This window comes from Neltuma alba, unplaced genomic scaffold (genome assembly GCF_004799145.2).
Source record: "Neltuma alba isolate B1F8T4 unplaced genomic scaffold, ASM479914v2 tig00011424_pilon, whole genome shotgun sequence".
Lineage (NCBI taxonomy): Eukaryota > Viridiplantae > Streptophyta > Magnoliopsida > Fabales > Fabaceae > Neltuma > Neltuma alba.
In genome coordinates this window covers 414,653-430,425 of record NW_021636108.1, presented here as the reverse complement: position 1 = coordinate 430,425, position 15,773 = coordinate 414,653, and the positions used below count along the sequence as shown (strand labels likewise).

General features: G+C 37.3%; 2 protein-coding genes and 1 non-coding gene across 3 annotated transcripts; 1 reads left to right on the top strand and 2 right to left on the bottom strand.

Annotated features, from left to right (window-relative positions):
- The first annotated feature begins 4,466 nt into the window (after positions 1–4,466).
- LOC114713358 (probable sugar phosphate/phosphate translocator At5g25400) lies at positions 4,467–6,086 on the top strand. The gene has a single exon (XM_028897989.1). The coding sequence runs from the start codon at positions 4,732–4,734 to the stop codon at positions 5,767–5,769; it is 1,038 nt and encodes a 345-aa protein (XP_028753822.1). The 5' UTR covers positions 4,467–4,731; the 3' UTR covers positions 5,770–6,086.
- A 1,541-nt stretch (positions 6,087–7,627) lies between these two features.
- On the bottom strand, positions 7,628–11,169 carry LOC114713423 (protein NRT1/ PTR FAMILY 6.2-like). Its single transcript, XM_028898070.1, has 4 exons — positions 10,908–11,169; positions 10,043–10,593; positions 9,346–9,689; positions 7,628–8,536 (listed from the first exon to the last, which is right to left on the bottom strand). The coding sequence occupies exons 1-4, from the start codon at positions 11,094–11,096 to the stop codon at positions 8,010–8,012; spliced, it is 1,611 nt and encodes a 536-aa protein (XP_028753903.1). The 5' UTR covers positions 11,097–11,169; the 3' UTR covers positions 7,628–8,009.
- A 4,439-nt stretch (positions 11,170–15,608) lies between these two features.
- On the bottom strand, positions 15,609–15,690 carry TRNAS-AGA (transfer RNA serine (anticodon AGA)). Its single transcript has one exon. It is a non-coding gene; the product is annotated as a tRNA-Ser (tRNA).
- Positions 15,691–15,773: the final 83 nt, after the last annotated feature.

Sequence of the window (15,773 nt, the reverse complement as noted above, 5' to 3'; positions counted from 1 at the left end):
ACTTGTTTTGCTAAGCACATGTATTTTTTTGTTGAATTTTTTTTTGAGATACTGTTAGATACTAAATATGAACATATCTCCTAACAAAAATTCAAATTTTGGTTCGCTGTATTATAAGGAATTAACTTTTTCTACTGGACTTTATTTTCTATGTCTCATGTTTCTAATCCTAACCAGCCAATAAAACTGAACTCGAGTCACTGAGTCAATTTTTTTAAAAAAAAATTATAAAAGTGGACAGCAGAGACGGCCCAAAATGGCATCGAAAAAGCCCGTTCAGGCCCACAAACAAAACACTAGATCACCTTTTCAGTTTTCACCTCCTTCCTGAATCCTGGCTTCCTCACTGTTGGATTTCCCATTATCACTGTATCTCTTCATTAGATTAGCAATAATCATAGAAAATAAACATTAACCAACCATGAAATAAGAACCAAACCCATATATCTGAAGAAATATGTTGATTTAAACCCCATTCCACTCGGTGAACAATAATCATCCTGCCCTACACTTTTTCTTTTTTTGCTTTTTTATGACCATTGCGTTTTCGTTTACATTAAGAACAGTGTTGGGCCCTGAATTGTAATAATGACTAATGAGATCTTTCTTTCTGTCTTCATTTTAGTTTCGATTTGTACCCCAAAAAAGAAAAGTTTAGTTTCGGTTATACTTCTTTTTTTTCCCCTGCCACGCAGTACTTCTTATTGTTTTACATATTACCAGGAAAATAAAGTTTACTCTAAAGTAATGGTATGAAGTGAACAGAAAAGGTCCACATCAATATGCAACTAACAGTGCATGAAATTCAAGTCAATGACATTATTTACGACAATTAGAATAGTTAGGCATAAAAATTATATAGAATTGCAGTTTACAGAAGACTTTTAGCGTTCCACGCTTTACTTATAAGACCCGTAATTCCATAAGAGAAATTGTCTGGCAGGCCAAGATTTCACCGTCTTCTTAAACGCTTTGAAACATTTTACTATAAATTCAATGGTCAAATACTGCCAGAATTTAAAGAAAGACACCCCATAATATGCAATTATGTGAAAGTTTATATTCAAATTATGAGAAGAGATGTTTCAATTTTCTTTAAAAACATTTTTTTGAATGTCGCCGAAGGTCGAAGGGGCTGAAGATGTATAGTTTTTAATAATAGCCATATATTAAAATAAATTAAATTATACATGTTTGAATTTTAAATTATATGTATAAACATAATTTGTATTTATATTAATTCAATTTATAAACTTTTTAGTCTATTTATTTGATTTCAATCATCTTTTTTAAAAATACATTTATTTATTTATTTTTATACCAAATATAATTGAGCTTAACCTGGAATCACTGTGAATACTTGGATAATAAATATAAGATTTATTTTATAATATAAATTATATTATAAAATGGGTATTACATTTAAAATTGAAAGAGTGACAAATATGTAATAGAAATATTGAATTTTAATACTACCTCCGATCTTTGATATTAGATTTAGTTTGATATTCAATTTAATCTTAAATAAAATATCTCAATCTATTTTAACTCTTATATTTATCTATTTTTCTTAAGGTATTTCGCATAAGAGTTGCACATATTAAATTTTTCATCATATGGTAGTTTTAGCAAATACACATAGTTAGCAATAGTATTTTAGAAAAGACAATACATATTTATTACAAATAGCTAACCTAACTAATTTTATTAATTTACTTAAATTAATCAATTAACTCTTACCACTCTGGTTGTAACATCCTGAGTTTTATCGGGTTTTAATAGCCTCTTTTGGGTTGATTTTGAGGATAGATTAGTGATTTAATCTTGATCTTGGTGTTTGGGTTGGATTTGAGGTTTGTTGGAGGAATAGGTGAATGTACCCCTCTCAGGGTATGTTCGCCGCGGCACACCGGGAGTTTCAAAGGGGAGTGTCTTCTCGGGAAGGTTTGGCCGCAGCGAAGTCTAGGGGATGCCGTGGCGAAGTTGTTCAAGTGAGCGAGGCTTCCCTTTCGGGAAGGTTTCACCGCGGCGAATGTTTTCTGGGCGAGCGAGAGTTTCCTCTCGGGAAGCTTTCGCCGCGACGAAGCCAGGTTTTCAGGCGAGTAATCCCTCTCGGGATTAGTTCGCCGCGGCGAAGATGGAGTTCACCGCGGCGAAAGGTCGCGAATCTATATATTCGCGGGAGCAGTTCAGCGTGCGAAAAATAAGAAAATCTGAGGTAGAGAGAGGCTCTGCTAGGGTTTCGGTATTTTGGCTTGGAGGGGGCATTTCTAAGAATCCATTACCTCAAGTAAGTGATTTTAACCTCTAATCTTCTTTCTTTATTGGAATTTCTTGGAATTTCTGAGGATTTTTGGTGGAACCCTAGGATTTTCTAAGTTGTGATGGAATTGAGGTTTTTGACCGATTGTTTTGAGTTTAATTGATTGCATTGGGTTAGTTTAAGTATTTAATCGGTGTAGTTTCCTTAGATTTAAAGAATCTTGAATTTTTGGAGCTAGGGTTTATGGAATTGGATGATCTGGGATTGAGGATGACAATGTAGAGATTGATTTTGGGTTTTGTGAATTGGGTTATGTTAAGGAGGGTTAAATTGGATGTTTAATCGGTTTAGAATTGTTGTTGGAGCCTTAATTGCTCAAATGGGATGTTTGGGTGTAGAATTCCATAGTGGGTCCTTGAGGTTGTGAATCCTAATTGATGTTTGGAAAGGAATTAAGGTGTTAATGGATTGGTATGACTTTAGAGTGTTGCCTTGTTAGATATACCCTTTGAGTTGGGTAGAGTTTTGATGGGAGATAGGAATTTTGTGTCCCCAAGTGTTGTGTTGACCACATTATTAGTTTGAAAGCTAATATATGATGGTTGTGTGTTTGTGTGCTTGTGTAGACCGGTTGTGAGTCTTAGTGGTGCACGGGGCCACATCGTTGGTTTGTTGTTCCTTGCTCAGGCGAGAGGTAACCACTTTCCAATCCTTAGTACTTGCTTCTGTGGTACTGTGAGTAGATTTGTGTTTTGTGCTTTAAGTAGTAATTATGTTCGAACTGTATGTTGTATATAAAAAGGGAAAACCGTCTTGTGGGGTTTTTAATTGATGATGAATGAAATCTTGAAATTGTGAAGGATATGCCACTGAATGAGGTTAATTGTGAAATGATTATTACTCTTTGATTATGATTTGAGCATGATGCATTAATTGGGAATTAGTGAGAGTTTTGTCTGTTACTACCACGTGGTAAGGCCTCCATTAATGCATGATGGTTGGCTTAGTACGTCCCCCATAGTGAGGGATAGGCCTTTTGACTCCCTACGTCCCCCAGAGTGAGGGATAGGCCTTTTATGGCTCCTTACGTCCCCCATAGTGAGGGATAGGCCGGCTTCGGCTCCTGAAAATCCCCCAAAGTGAGGGATTTGGTTGATGGGATTGCATCTTGCACTTACATGAATTGTTGTGGCTATCGTTTTATATTATTTGTGAACTGTCCCACTTGACACCTCACGAGCACCTATTTAGTAGTACCTAGTATTGGAAAGGTTGGTTACTGGGACTTAGTCTCGCCCCGTGGTTTACAATGTTTTCAGGTGAAGGTTCTGGGCGTGGGCCATCGGGAAGAGACGTAGAGGCTTGAGCTCGGTTAGCTTTAGGCCTCTAGCATTTGTATATGTATGACTAGTATATATTGCCACATTTAGGACTGCTTTTTGATATATTTGATTACCCGGCCTTATTGTAAACTGGAGAGAATGTATCTCCTTATTTTGTTTGGTCGGAGGCCATTGCTAGTGTTTGATGAACTCTGGATTATATGGTTGAAAACTATTTAGATGGGCTGATCTTGATGTATGTGTTACCCGGACCGGAGGCTCGGAGGCCCAGTGGATATGAATAGATTATTTTAGTTGCATGCAACGTCTTACGAGTTGACCCGAGCTTGAAAGTCAATTTCTAAAAATATAAAATTTTCCTTCTACTATGGTAGCTCGTTTTAACAGCTCTCCTTTTCTACCATAGTAGAGGTTTTATGATGGGTTAAAATGTTTTGAGGTAGAGGGTTTTTACACTGGTCCTTTTTTATTGTCACTTATAATAGTTTCTCACATATTAAAGAAATCATTAAATACTTAAAATTTTTACTTTTATCCTTATTAAATAATTAATATTTTTTCTCACTCATTTTATCTCTTTTCGTCTTTATATTTGTTTTCCTTAATTAATGGGAACAAAATTAGAGATGATGCGCTAAAAAAGTGCACATGATAAATAAAAAAATCAAAATCTCCTCTCCGGTTAAAAAGAATCACATACTATTCTAACCAATTTTTTTTAAAGAAATTAAGTTCGCAAAGCACCAACCAATCATGGAGTTCCAGGTCGCCCTATCCTATCTTTTTGGTTGTTGGATCATGGATGCACCAAGTGTCAACCGAAGTTGAATTGCTCAAAGTTGTTGACTTTCCACTGACGAAGCTGAACTCCCAATTCCAAAATCGTCTTTTGATTCCGCGTTCTTGCTTCGTCGTCTTCTACTTCTTTTCAAAATACCCCATTTCATACTGAATGATCTACTCCTCAGGCCAAAAAAAAAAAAAAATTTATTGAATGATCTGCTCCTGAGATCTAGGTGAGCCGCTTCCTTCTTTGCCTCTCTTAAACCCTCCTTCCCCTTCTCGCTTCAAAACCCTAAAGTCTCATCGGAGTTGGGGTTAGGGTTGCTTCTTCCATCGACAAAAATGGCCATCTCCGATGGGGTTGTTAAGAAAGTCATCCTCTCCTACACCTACGTGGCAATATGGATCTTCCTCAGCTTCACCGTCATCGTCTACAACAAGTACATCCTGGACCGCAAGATGTACAATTGGCCCTTCCCGATCTCTCTCACCATGATCCACATGGCCTTCTGCTCCTCCATCGCTTATCTCCTTGTTCGTGTGTTGAAGCTGGTCGAGCCCGTCTCAATGTCCCGCGAACTCTACCTCAAGTCCGTCGTGCCCATCGGTGCACTCTACTCCCTTTCCCTCTGGTTCTCGAATTCTGCATATATATACCTCTCTGTTTCCTTTATTCAAATGCTCAAAGCTCTTATGCCCGTCGCTGTTTATTCCATTGGGGTTTTGTTCAAGAAGGACGGTTTCAAGAGTGAAACCATGGTTAACATGATCTCGATTTCTGTTGGGGTTGCGATTGCCGCGTATGGTGAAGCTAAATTCAATTCCTGGGGTGTTACTTTGCAGCTTATGGCGGTTGCATTTGAAGCCACCAGGTTGGTTTTGATCCAGATTTTGCTGAATTCCAAGGGTATTTCACTTAACCCCATCACCTCACTTTACTATGTCGCCCCTTGTTGTTTGGTGTTTTTGTCCATCCCCTGGGTCATCGTAGAGTACCCGACTTTGAGGGATCACTCAAGTTTTCATCTGGACCTTAAAATTTTCGGGACAAATTCCTTTTGCGCTTTTGCTTTGAATCTTGCGGTGTTTTTGCTTGTTGGGAAGACTTCGGCTTTGACCATGAATGTTGCTGGGGTGGTGAAGGATTGGTTGTTGATTGCATTCTCCTGGTCTGTGATAAAGGACACAGTCACACCCGTCAATTTACTTGGGTATGGACTTGCGTTTTTGGGGGTCGCGTACTATAATCATTCCAAGCTGCAGGCCCTCAAGGCCTCGGAGGCACAGAAGAAGGCTCAGCAAGCTGATGAGGAGGCTGGAAGATTGCTAGAAGAGAAAGAAGCAGGAAACACCGGAAGGAAGAACGACAACGAGAATTGAAGTGACTGCTAATCTCATTTTTTTTGGATTATATAAGATTTATAGTTATAATTCCTTGATCGAAGTTGGAGGTTGCTGGCTGCGCTTTTGGGTTTGTGGTATACGGGTGTGGGTTTTTATGTTATTATCCCTATATCTTTTCCTTCCATGTACGTAGGTTTTAGCTGAGATGATGCACCACGGGTTATGATGGGTATTTTCCCCTTGTATTTCCAGTTCACCTAGGCTAGATGTACCTTATTTTGGAGAAAACCTTGTGGACGATTATTAAAATCTATATTTGATAATTGATGTGTATTGTTCTATGTTTTTGTTTATACTTCCTGCTTTCACTGCAATTTGCCCCCGTGGCAGCGGAATTGGCTGTGTCGTCTAGATCTAGCCTTTCGCTGTGAAAGTGGGAGGTATATACGTTAGGGTATGGTTGTTGAAGAAGTCCTATTTTTAGACTCCCGTTCACCTGAAATCCGTTTCCCTTTCTTGGACCAAAATGCATTTTCAATATTGAAGGAATTTCTATACTTGGATTTTTAATTTAACCTAGTCCCTACACTCTGGGTTCTGATCTGATGATCATTGAGCTTTTCAGAAGTACTGTTTTGTGTTTGCATTGCTACATTTTCGATTCATTTTACAAGCATGGGTCTATGCTATGACGAAAGTAGAGAAGAAAAGGTCGAGAAAGAACAGAACCACCTGCAGTTGGATAACAGTTTTGTTTAGGGGCGGCATTGTGTCGTTCGACTTCTTGCTAGTTCGCTTGGCGCTTTGGAACTGTGGGTACTATTGATGAGGCTAATAATTTGGCATTGGGTTCGGTTTATAAATGGAGTTCGATCGTGCTTATAATTTCAAACTCCTCGAATTAAAATTGAAAAAAAAAAGGTATGCATTCGTACATGATAGTCAACAGTGGTGACTACTGAACATGAATTTGTTTTCTCACTCGTATCTGAGTCTCACTTTTTGGGGAAGGTCTCCTTTCTATCATGATATGTTGCTTTCGGCTGTCATTAAAGTGGGGAAATGTTTCTAGATTCTTAATATAAGATTATGTTTAATTTTTATTTTGATTATAAATGTAAGACTTCAATTTATTTTGTTTTTTATATCTATGTATTTTTTTTTAAAATAGCCTTTCTAATAATAATATTCTTAACTAATATACTTGATTATCAAGGATATTTTAAAATAAACAACACCTATTTATTATAAATAATTAACTTAGTATGTTTTTTTAATCTATTATAAATAATTAACTTTTATATTGAGGGCGTTAGGTAGTATTTGACAATATGCAGCCTCCCTCTTCATGAGGAAATAGCCCTTTTGATCTGATTTCAATTATCATGGCCAAAAACAGGACCTGAAATTCTAATATTCTATCCCCTCGCCGCTAATGAGGGGCTCTGATATGACAGGAACGGAGCTCTTGCCTGCCACCTATGTGGATGTTTGGTGTATGCTGCCATTTGTTACATGATGAAAGGTTTAAACACTTGGCATGATTGACGCTAAATACCAAAAACAAACTCTTAATCGCCCCGTATATTTTATATTACTCTTATCCGAGTGTTGAAAAATAAAATATCAGCAACTGATATGAATTCTTGGACATGTGTTTTCTTGTTCAATGCATAGAGTCTAAATAAGCTATATTAATTATGACTTATGCATGAGGTTTGTTATTTATTTTCTATTAATTTTATGTTGAAACGACCTATATATGTATACGTATAAATATATGAATATCTGTTAACAATCTTGAATAATGTGATAAACTTTATTCATTGAGCCAGAACGTTACAGAACGAGAGACTTGTATAACAGATCATATAAGCAAAACCAAACAATGACAAACATGACATACAAGAATATAAAAGACAACAATGATCTTACCAATTCACAGGACAAGGAATTCCAGCTCCAACATGAACACCCCAACAAGTCTTCCAAAATATCATCTCAAATTGCGGGTTGAATCTCCTGTTTCTTCATGCACTGCTGCATCAAAATTGCAAACGACAATTCACAGTTCTCCGAGAACAGGACAATTTCCCATTGGGACAGGAAGTACTTTCTATTGTATCAAAGCTTTTAGTGGCTCAACCCAGAATCTTTTTGGTGAAGAGTCATGGCTTATTTTTGTTATATATATGTGGAGTCCTCAACTTTGCCAGGAAGAACAAACCAAACTACGTAAAATAATCTGGCTACCTACAATTAACCGTCAAAGCTCTTCAAAACTTATCTGCCAATGACTCGTCTATTACCGCCATTTGCTGAGCAGGTTTAGATTTCTTAGGCCTGTACCACATTGCAGACACCAGAAATGCAGCAAAGTTTATTGAACATAGAATGGTTAACAGGGCATAGAACAAATCAAGCCTTCCATTGTTCATGTTATCAGCTAGCCATCCCTCTCCATCTTTAGTCCCAGTAACTTTCTTCACAATTGAAACTAGGAAGCTACTGACGAAGAAGCCAAGAGATAAGGTGGTAAGGAAGAGACCAGTGCTCATGGATTTCATGCCTGTTGGGGATTGTGTCAGGAAGAAGTCAAGTTGGCCTACGTATACGAAGGCTTCACCAGAACCTACCAACAAGAACTGTGGAATCAGCAGGAAAACGCTTATTGGGAGCCTTGCTGGGGTTGGATTCACTCCTTTTGCCACCTTCAGTCTTTCTCTCTCGCACAATGCAGCGACTGCCATTCCACAAGTTGAAAGTGCAAGCCCTATCGCAATCCTCTGTAGGTTGGTGAAACCTATTTCACAGAAAGATGCAACTTTTCTAGTTAATAGTGTTGTTACGTTGAAGATAGCTTTGGTTTCTAAATGTGTTTGTGTACCTATGGCGAAAATGTTTTTAGGCCATTGCAGCTGGATAAGTATCCCATCGTTGCATGGAATATAGTTACTTAAAACTGCTTTAAAGGTTAGTTTTGTCATTCAAATTTTTATGCAATGGATTTTTTATGTTGGCTTCAGTAATGGAGAAAACAGTTGAACCTTTAGATGTAATAACTGCACTAATAAGTGCCAGGACAAATCACTCATGACAAATTCTTTTGTACACCATGCGAACAAATATGACACGGCTCAGATTTGGCCGGAACATGTGAGATCCACAAGACAAGTTGTGCCGATTAAGTTTTAACAGTTGTATGTACATATGGTGCATCCAAGAATTTTTCATAAAACGTAAAAAGTAGGTTTTCCAGATGATGGGACCTATTGACACGCACTTATATTGTAAAGAATTGCTTTTTGTTTCTAATACTTTGGTTTAAGCTATAAACGTAAAAATTTCCATGGAAATATGTTAGAAGAGGACCTGATAAATGCCAATAATTTATGCAGGTTGAACCGGGTACTTCTGTGCCATGTAATGCCTATATACATGAATGAATGACTGACTCAAACATGACGAGTCTATTTTATATTGACTAGCATCTATCATCAACCAGTAAACCAAGTTGCCTTACTCTTTTCTCCATTTCTCTGATCTGTTTTTGTATCAAAACAAATTGGAATATCTTATTATTTCGTATTTTTTCTCTACAGTAAGTTTTACCCGGTTTGCCTTTCCACATTTTCCAAAGGGGCATGATGAGACGATCATAAACAGCAATAGAGATTAGTACAGCCAACACAAAGAAGACAGTGAGAGAGCCTGCAGGAATCTGGAAATTCCCAATGGACCTGTCCATGGTGGAGGCTTGCTCAACTGAGAAGGTGATCAGCTGTGCGTATGTGGTCCAATACATGATGGTTGTGGCCCACACTGGTAGCAGCCTCACCATCATCTTAACTTCCTCTACCCTTGTCAATGAGCATAGTTTCCAAGGGTTTGGAGCAGAACCAGATATGGTCTTCTCAAGATCACCTTCTGCCACAATTGCTGCTTTCTCCAAGAAACTATAGCAGAAAATGAGACAATCATTTAGACTGATTCCTCTAATCTTAACAAAAATGCGTAGCCAAGAAACTATAGCAGAAAATAAAACAATGCTAAAATGATGTCTTAGATAACCGTTTTCTTTCTTAAGGGTATGAGACTATGAAGGGATAAATTTAATCTAATCGTCTAACATATTAACTATTTTAATATAAAACACACCCAAAAAAAAAAAAAATCCTTCCCAAACGTTTGAGGCTGGCTCCATCACTGATTATTATAGGCATGATCAGTCTGCTTAAATTTACAGGCAAAAAGCAGATAATTCAATTGTAATGCAAATAATGATGTGACGTTTAAAAGTCCACCCTACCGGAACTGATCAGTGTGCTTAATTCTTGAAGCCTCAGGTGTGTTCTCAAACAACGAGTCAGCATTGTATGGCAGATTGAGTTTCCTTTTCCTTATAGCAGAAACAATGACTTGGAAAATATGGATAATTGGGCTTCCCAAGCTTTCCTTATATCTGTATCTTTTAGTTCCAGATAAGAATACCAAAATGGCTATCAACATAGAAGCAGAACATATACCATACGCCCAGCTTCGACCCACTTCATCCTCTATATACACGAGCACTGTGACACCCATCAGAGTTCCAAAACTAATGAAGAAGACGAACCTATTGAAGAAATAGACCATCTGATACTTCTCCTTCTCATCTTTCTCATCAAACTGGTCAGTTCCAAACCCAGAAACACTAGACTTCAGACCACCAGTCCCTAGAGCAACAATGTACAAAGCCATGTATAAAAATCCCATTTGAAATCCATTAGCTTGCTTGCAATTGTCCCCGCTCGTTGTAGCATTGCAAGGTGGTGGACGTAGCTGTGGCAATTTTGTTGAGATTGCCAATGTGGCAGTTCCCTGGAATCACCATCCTCCTCAAAGTTAAAACTAGGGAGAATACATGACAAGACGAAAATTCGTCTGAGGAAAATCCTACTTTTGTTCAGTGAACCGAACTTCCAGTATTACAAAAAATTTTCTTTCGATTTAATATTGTAGTCCGTAAAATGCTTTTAATGCTGTCTTTTTATATCAACTGCATCCACCAACCAAAATAGGAGCTAACTTGTTAAGTTGGTGGTTGGAGGAGGAATAAGTTAATGACAACTCAAATTAAGGTTGCGTTTTTCTGTGACATAAATAAATAACGTTTAGGTGCAGTATGAACTAACCAGAGTTTGTATTGCAGCAGAGATTCCGATTGTCCTATATCTTCCCAGAAAGGAATCAGCAAGAAAACCTCCAAGCAAACACAGGAGAAACGATGTGCCCATAAAATCAGTGACAATATTGGCTGAAGTTGAGCTTGGAAGATGCATAGTTCCGATCAAGTATGTCACCAGGTTCACTGCAATCCCCATGGTGGATAGCCTCTCAACAATTTCAATTCCTGTAAGAAATTTGGAAATTAACTTCTACTCATTTGTTTTTCTATTGTGAAGATTAATATTAATATTTTCAGTTCGTTGGTCAGATGTAACTATGAAACTTGAACAATTTGTTACGTCGAAAAGAAAACAAAGTTGAAAATATAGCTCTAAATGAGGGGGGAAAACATAATATGCTCACAAAAAACAAAGTTCAATCCTTAGAAACAGACAGTCCCCCCCCCCCCCCGGGGGGGGGTTGGTTTAAAACAAGATTCAAGAAACTACATAAAAAATTCTCTGCATCTCCATAAGTAAGGTTTCACCCTTGGACTTGTATTCTCATTAATGGCCACAATCTTCAAGATGGATCTCCTTACGGTCAACGACTTACTCAAGTAGTCTCTTCTAAGATAAAAAGCCGGGGGGAAAAAATCTTCTGGTTAAACCTTAAATATGATCTAAAAGTTATCTTTTTTTTTTTTGGCCTGAAAAGTTGTCTTTATTTACAGTACGAATGATGAGAATTAAAAAAAAAAAAATCCTGTACGAATCTAATATGGTATCACCGTATTACGCCATTTCCAACTCCAATTCCCAACAAACAGTACATTGGGATGCTGGAAAGTTAATGTGATCTGTTCCACTTGGATTTTTCTCCAACTCTAATATTGTGTTATGTATCTGCTTTGACATGTCTCACTAACATTTTCTCCATCCTATGATGAAATTATCCCCCTGAATAGCTATTAGATTGAATCAAATGGAATATTATGAGGAGCTCCGATGATTAGAAGGGACAGAACTCCCAGCGTGGGTCCTACTCTCGACGTTCTTAGTATACTACATGTGTTTCTATGTTGCCTTTTTATGAAACATCAACTCTCTTTTTTTAAGGCTGCAAGTACTGCATGAATCACCATCTTGTAGCTAACAAAACAAACATGAAATCATAACAATCTTAGAATGTTAAAGGGTCAATTATAGTCAAGTTTATATTGCATAGTAACTGGAATTTAGTTCTGATTTATTTCATATTACAGTTAATCAAAAATTACTTTCAGAATTGATAAGGCCAATGGTGTTGCGTCAAAGGGGAAAGGCAAACCTAGAATGAGAGAGGCCGGTACCCAACCACCAGTCTTAGATCTCTCAGCAGGACAACCTCTGTAGTCCACAACATTATCAACTGTCCAATTCAACTTCTCCTCCTGAAACATAGGAAATAAAAGCATTTGCAAAAACTAAGGTAATGTATCAGACAATGATGAAAAGTCAATAATAACAAGCATGCACTAACCATTCAATGAATTGCTAAAATTAGAATGAACAGAAACTTGTAATTCTTCTAGGCTTCAACTTGGAGCTTGCATTTGAGATCTCTGAGCTTGCCCTTTTAAAGGCAGAGAATATAACATGAACTCAGTGGGAACATCCCATAGGTAAGAAGGGAAATTACATTATTCCCACTTCAGAACGTTTATGCTAGTGGCGGCAATTGCAAGTGGATAATTCTCGGATGGATTGAAACTTCTTGTTTTATATGCAGCTATTGTTTAAAATATTACTTAAGAGCCAAAAAAAAAAAAGATGTTGATTGAGGAGAATAAGAAAGAATTGTTGTATTTACATTTGCCACTATCCCTCCATGTATGACTGATTTTTATCCATATCTGTTATAGTCAGGTCTTCATTTACATTAGCACAGTATCAATATAATATATGATATAAAATCCATAGAAAACCATACTATTTATAAGCCATGAATTGTGCAACTCGCCAATTTTTATGTAAATTTAGCATAGGGCTCATGGTCTAGTTTTAAATAGAATCAAAACCATCCATTGGTTTACTTAGCCCTCAAGTGTATTCGAACTCCCCATTGATCAAAATCGAATTGAACCAGCACTCTTCATAGGGCTTTCTTGTCCCCGATTACTTGAAAATACAGTAGAAGAACACTTGCTGGATGAAAATCCAATGAAGGCAATCCAACCACGCGTTTTTGGAGAGATTTTGTTATTAAATTCTTTGTTTCCACATTCAATAACGCTATAATGGTTTAGCTTTAAACTGGTGGCTCTAATAATCTCATAATTCCTAATCCATGTGATCTGGACTGTACGTGCACTGCTAGGCCACAAATACCAACAGACAATACCATCATAATTGTACAGTGAGGAGCCATTAGAGCAAGAAGCAACATGGAAAAACTTCTTTGTGGATCTACTGTTTACCTTCTAATTCTTTCTGCTAATCATTAGTATGCAATTATGCATTACAGCAGTACCTTGAAATTAGATTATTCTTTTTTACTTTTCTAATTAACACTGCTTTCATGTATCCTAACTACTCAGCAAACCTATCTATTGACTACTTGCAAGCAAGTCCTTCACACTACAAATGCATACCGCATGTCTGATACACGTATCTACAAAATAAAATTCAGTTTCACTTTGGCATTTTAATTAACAGTTAATACTACAAGAAATTACTAATCTTGAGTTAGGATTTAGAGACATGAATGGCTACTTCGCCTCAGATCTATCAAAAAATACATAATTTCTCATATGAAAAGTATGGGGCATTGAGATGAAATTTGATATAGAGTTTTTCTGTCTTAGCAAAATTTGAATGGGTTTCCCTTCGAATTCACTAAATCTATTTCCTAAAAAGCAGGTAGCAAAGGTTAAAACAGTGGTGGCCGTGCCTAGCAATTAGAATGAGTGCGCAGTGGAGCCCAGCAGCCACTATAGCCCATCAATTTATTATGGTGGTCGGGCAAATTGTTCACCAAGAGCCACAATCATGAATGCCACAAGATTAGTTCTTGATTCTAATCCTTCAACGTGGTCCATGGTACTCATTTTGTAGCGCTACTTTCTTGAACGGAAGAAATATGAGGTTTTGGTGTATAAGCGGGGATGCTGTCATGTCTAGTTGTTTTGGAAGATTTCTTACTCTCTTTCATTAGAGAAGTCTGATCTATGTTGTGAATTCTGACTAAATAATACGAATATGAATACATGAGATTAAATTTACCATTTCACTATGATTCAAACGTTTGTGCACTCAAATGCTTCATCCATTGTACCATTGGAATAAGTTATTATTTTTTTTCTCCATTCATGCTGTAAATTTGTCTTAATATCAGCTATTGCAGTTTTCTTTCTTTTTCCGTGTCCTGTTATGACTTCTTATAACATGCATATACATTTACAATATTTAACAACTCCGATGTTTGCAGTTTAAAATCTGCAGTTACTTGGAGTTTATGTCAGTGAGAGAAGAGGTTATTGTTTGCAATAACATACATAGGTGGGAAGAGGTTATCAAGAAACTCTTATTATTATGCGAAATAGAGCAAATCCAAGCTCAAAATTACACTAGTTTTGCGTAACCTTCTACTTGCAATGGTGTGTGTGTGTGTGTGTGTGGTATCGGATTGTCCACAAATTATTAATGTAGGGGCTGAAGATAATTAGTATTTTATAATGCATGTTCTCTTTTTCTCATTCTTTAAAACTTCTATTTTCTTTTAATTCTCCAAAAAGAGAAGCCTTATGTTATCCTAAACTTCACAAGCTTATATATTTAAATGTGGACTTTATTCTCCAGCAAACATGTAATGATGCATTGTTTTATTTATAAAAATAAAAAAAACCTGCCCTGCTGGTCTTAATCATAAGAAAGCATGTGTTTATACTCAAATGGCAGTGCCGTTTGTTCTTATTGCTTATTACCATAGAATCAAAACATTGGTTTTGGGGGGAGGGGGTGAATCTTTGATGCTGCCTTTGTTTTAAGGCTTGCTAAAAGACCTACAATGGATGAAGGCCGAGGATGTCAGTCACAGGTAATTGTGAGTCATTAGTGGTCTGCAAATAATTGTGTTATAATGAACATGGTGGGAACACACAGTGAGGAGGATAATGCAGAATCTTTCATGCGCAAATGTGGGATGCTGTGTGTGTGGCGGTGATACAGGCTGTTGAATTTGACCTGCAAAGAATCAGATTTTGGGTAAGAAATAGTCAAGTGGCATATCGATCCCACCATGTGGCTTGAGCAGTAGTGTTTAATTTGGCAATGGCAAGAGGGATCAGTAAAATTGAAGGATAAAGGATTTGATTGATTTGAAGCTGGGAAAGAGGATAAAAAGAGAAAGGGTGTGTACCACAAATGAAATACCTGGTCCAGAATAATGATGGCTCAACAAATGAGAGGAAAGTTGAAAGCTTTCGTACCACTAACCTAAGCCATGGGATGGTGGAAGCTAAGGGACGACCTTTGTTTCATCGTATACAAAGCTAACGTTATCGTTCCATGTATGAATTCATTAAATATGAGGATTAGCATGGGAGGATTCTGTGCTCAGACCCATAATCCACTTTGAAAGCCAAGTAGCCAACACATGCTCTCCCTCTCTTTTGTTAGTCCTGCGGAAATCAGATTTAAAATGATGACGACAATAATAATCAGGTGGTAAAAAACCAAGGAGCAAAACGTGAGCGGCAGGATTCGAACCTGCGCGGGCAGAGCCCACATGATTTCTAGTCATGCCCGATAACCACTCCGGCACGCCCACCTTGAGGTTCGGATCGCACATAGATCATATAGTGATCAGGGTGAATCACTTCAAAAAAACGTTAAGAAAAATTACAGGGAAAA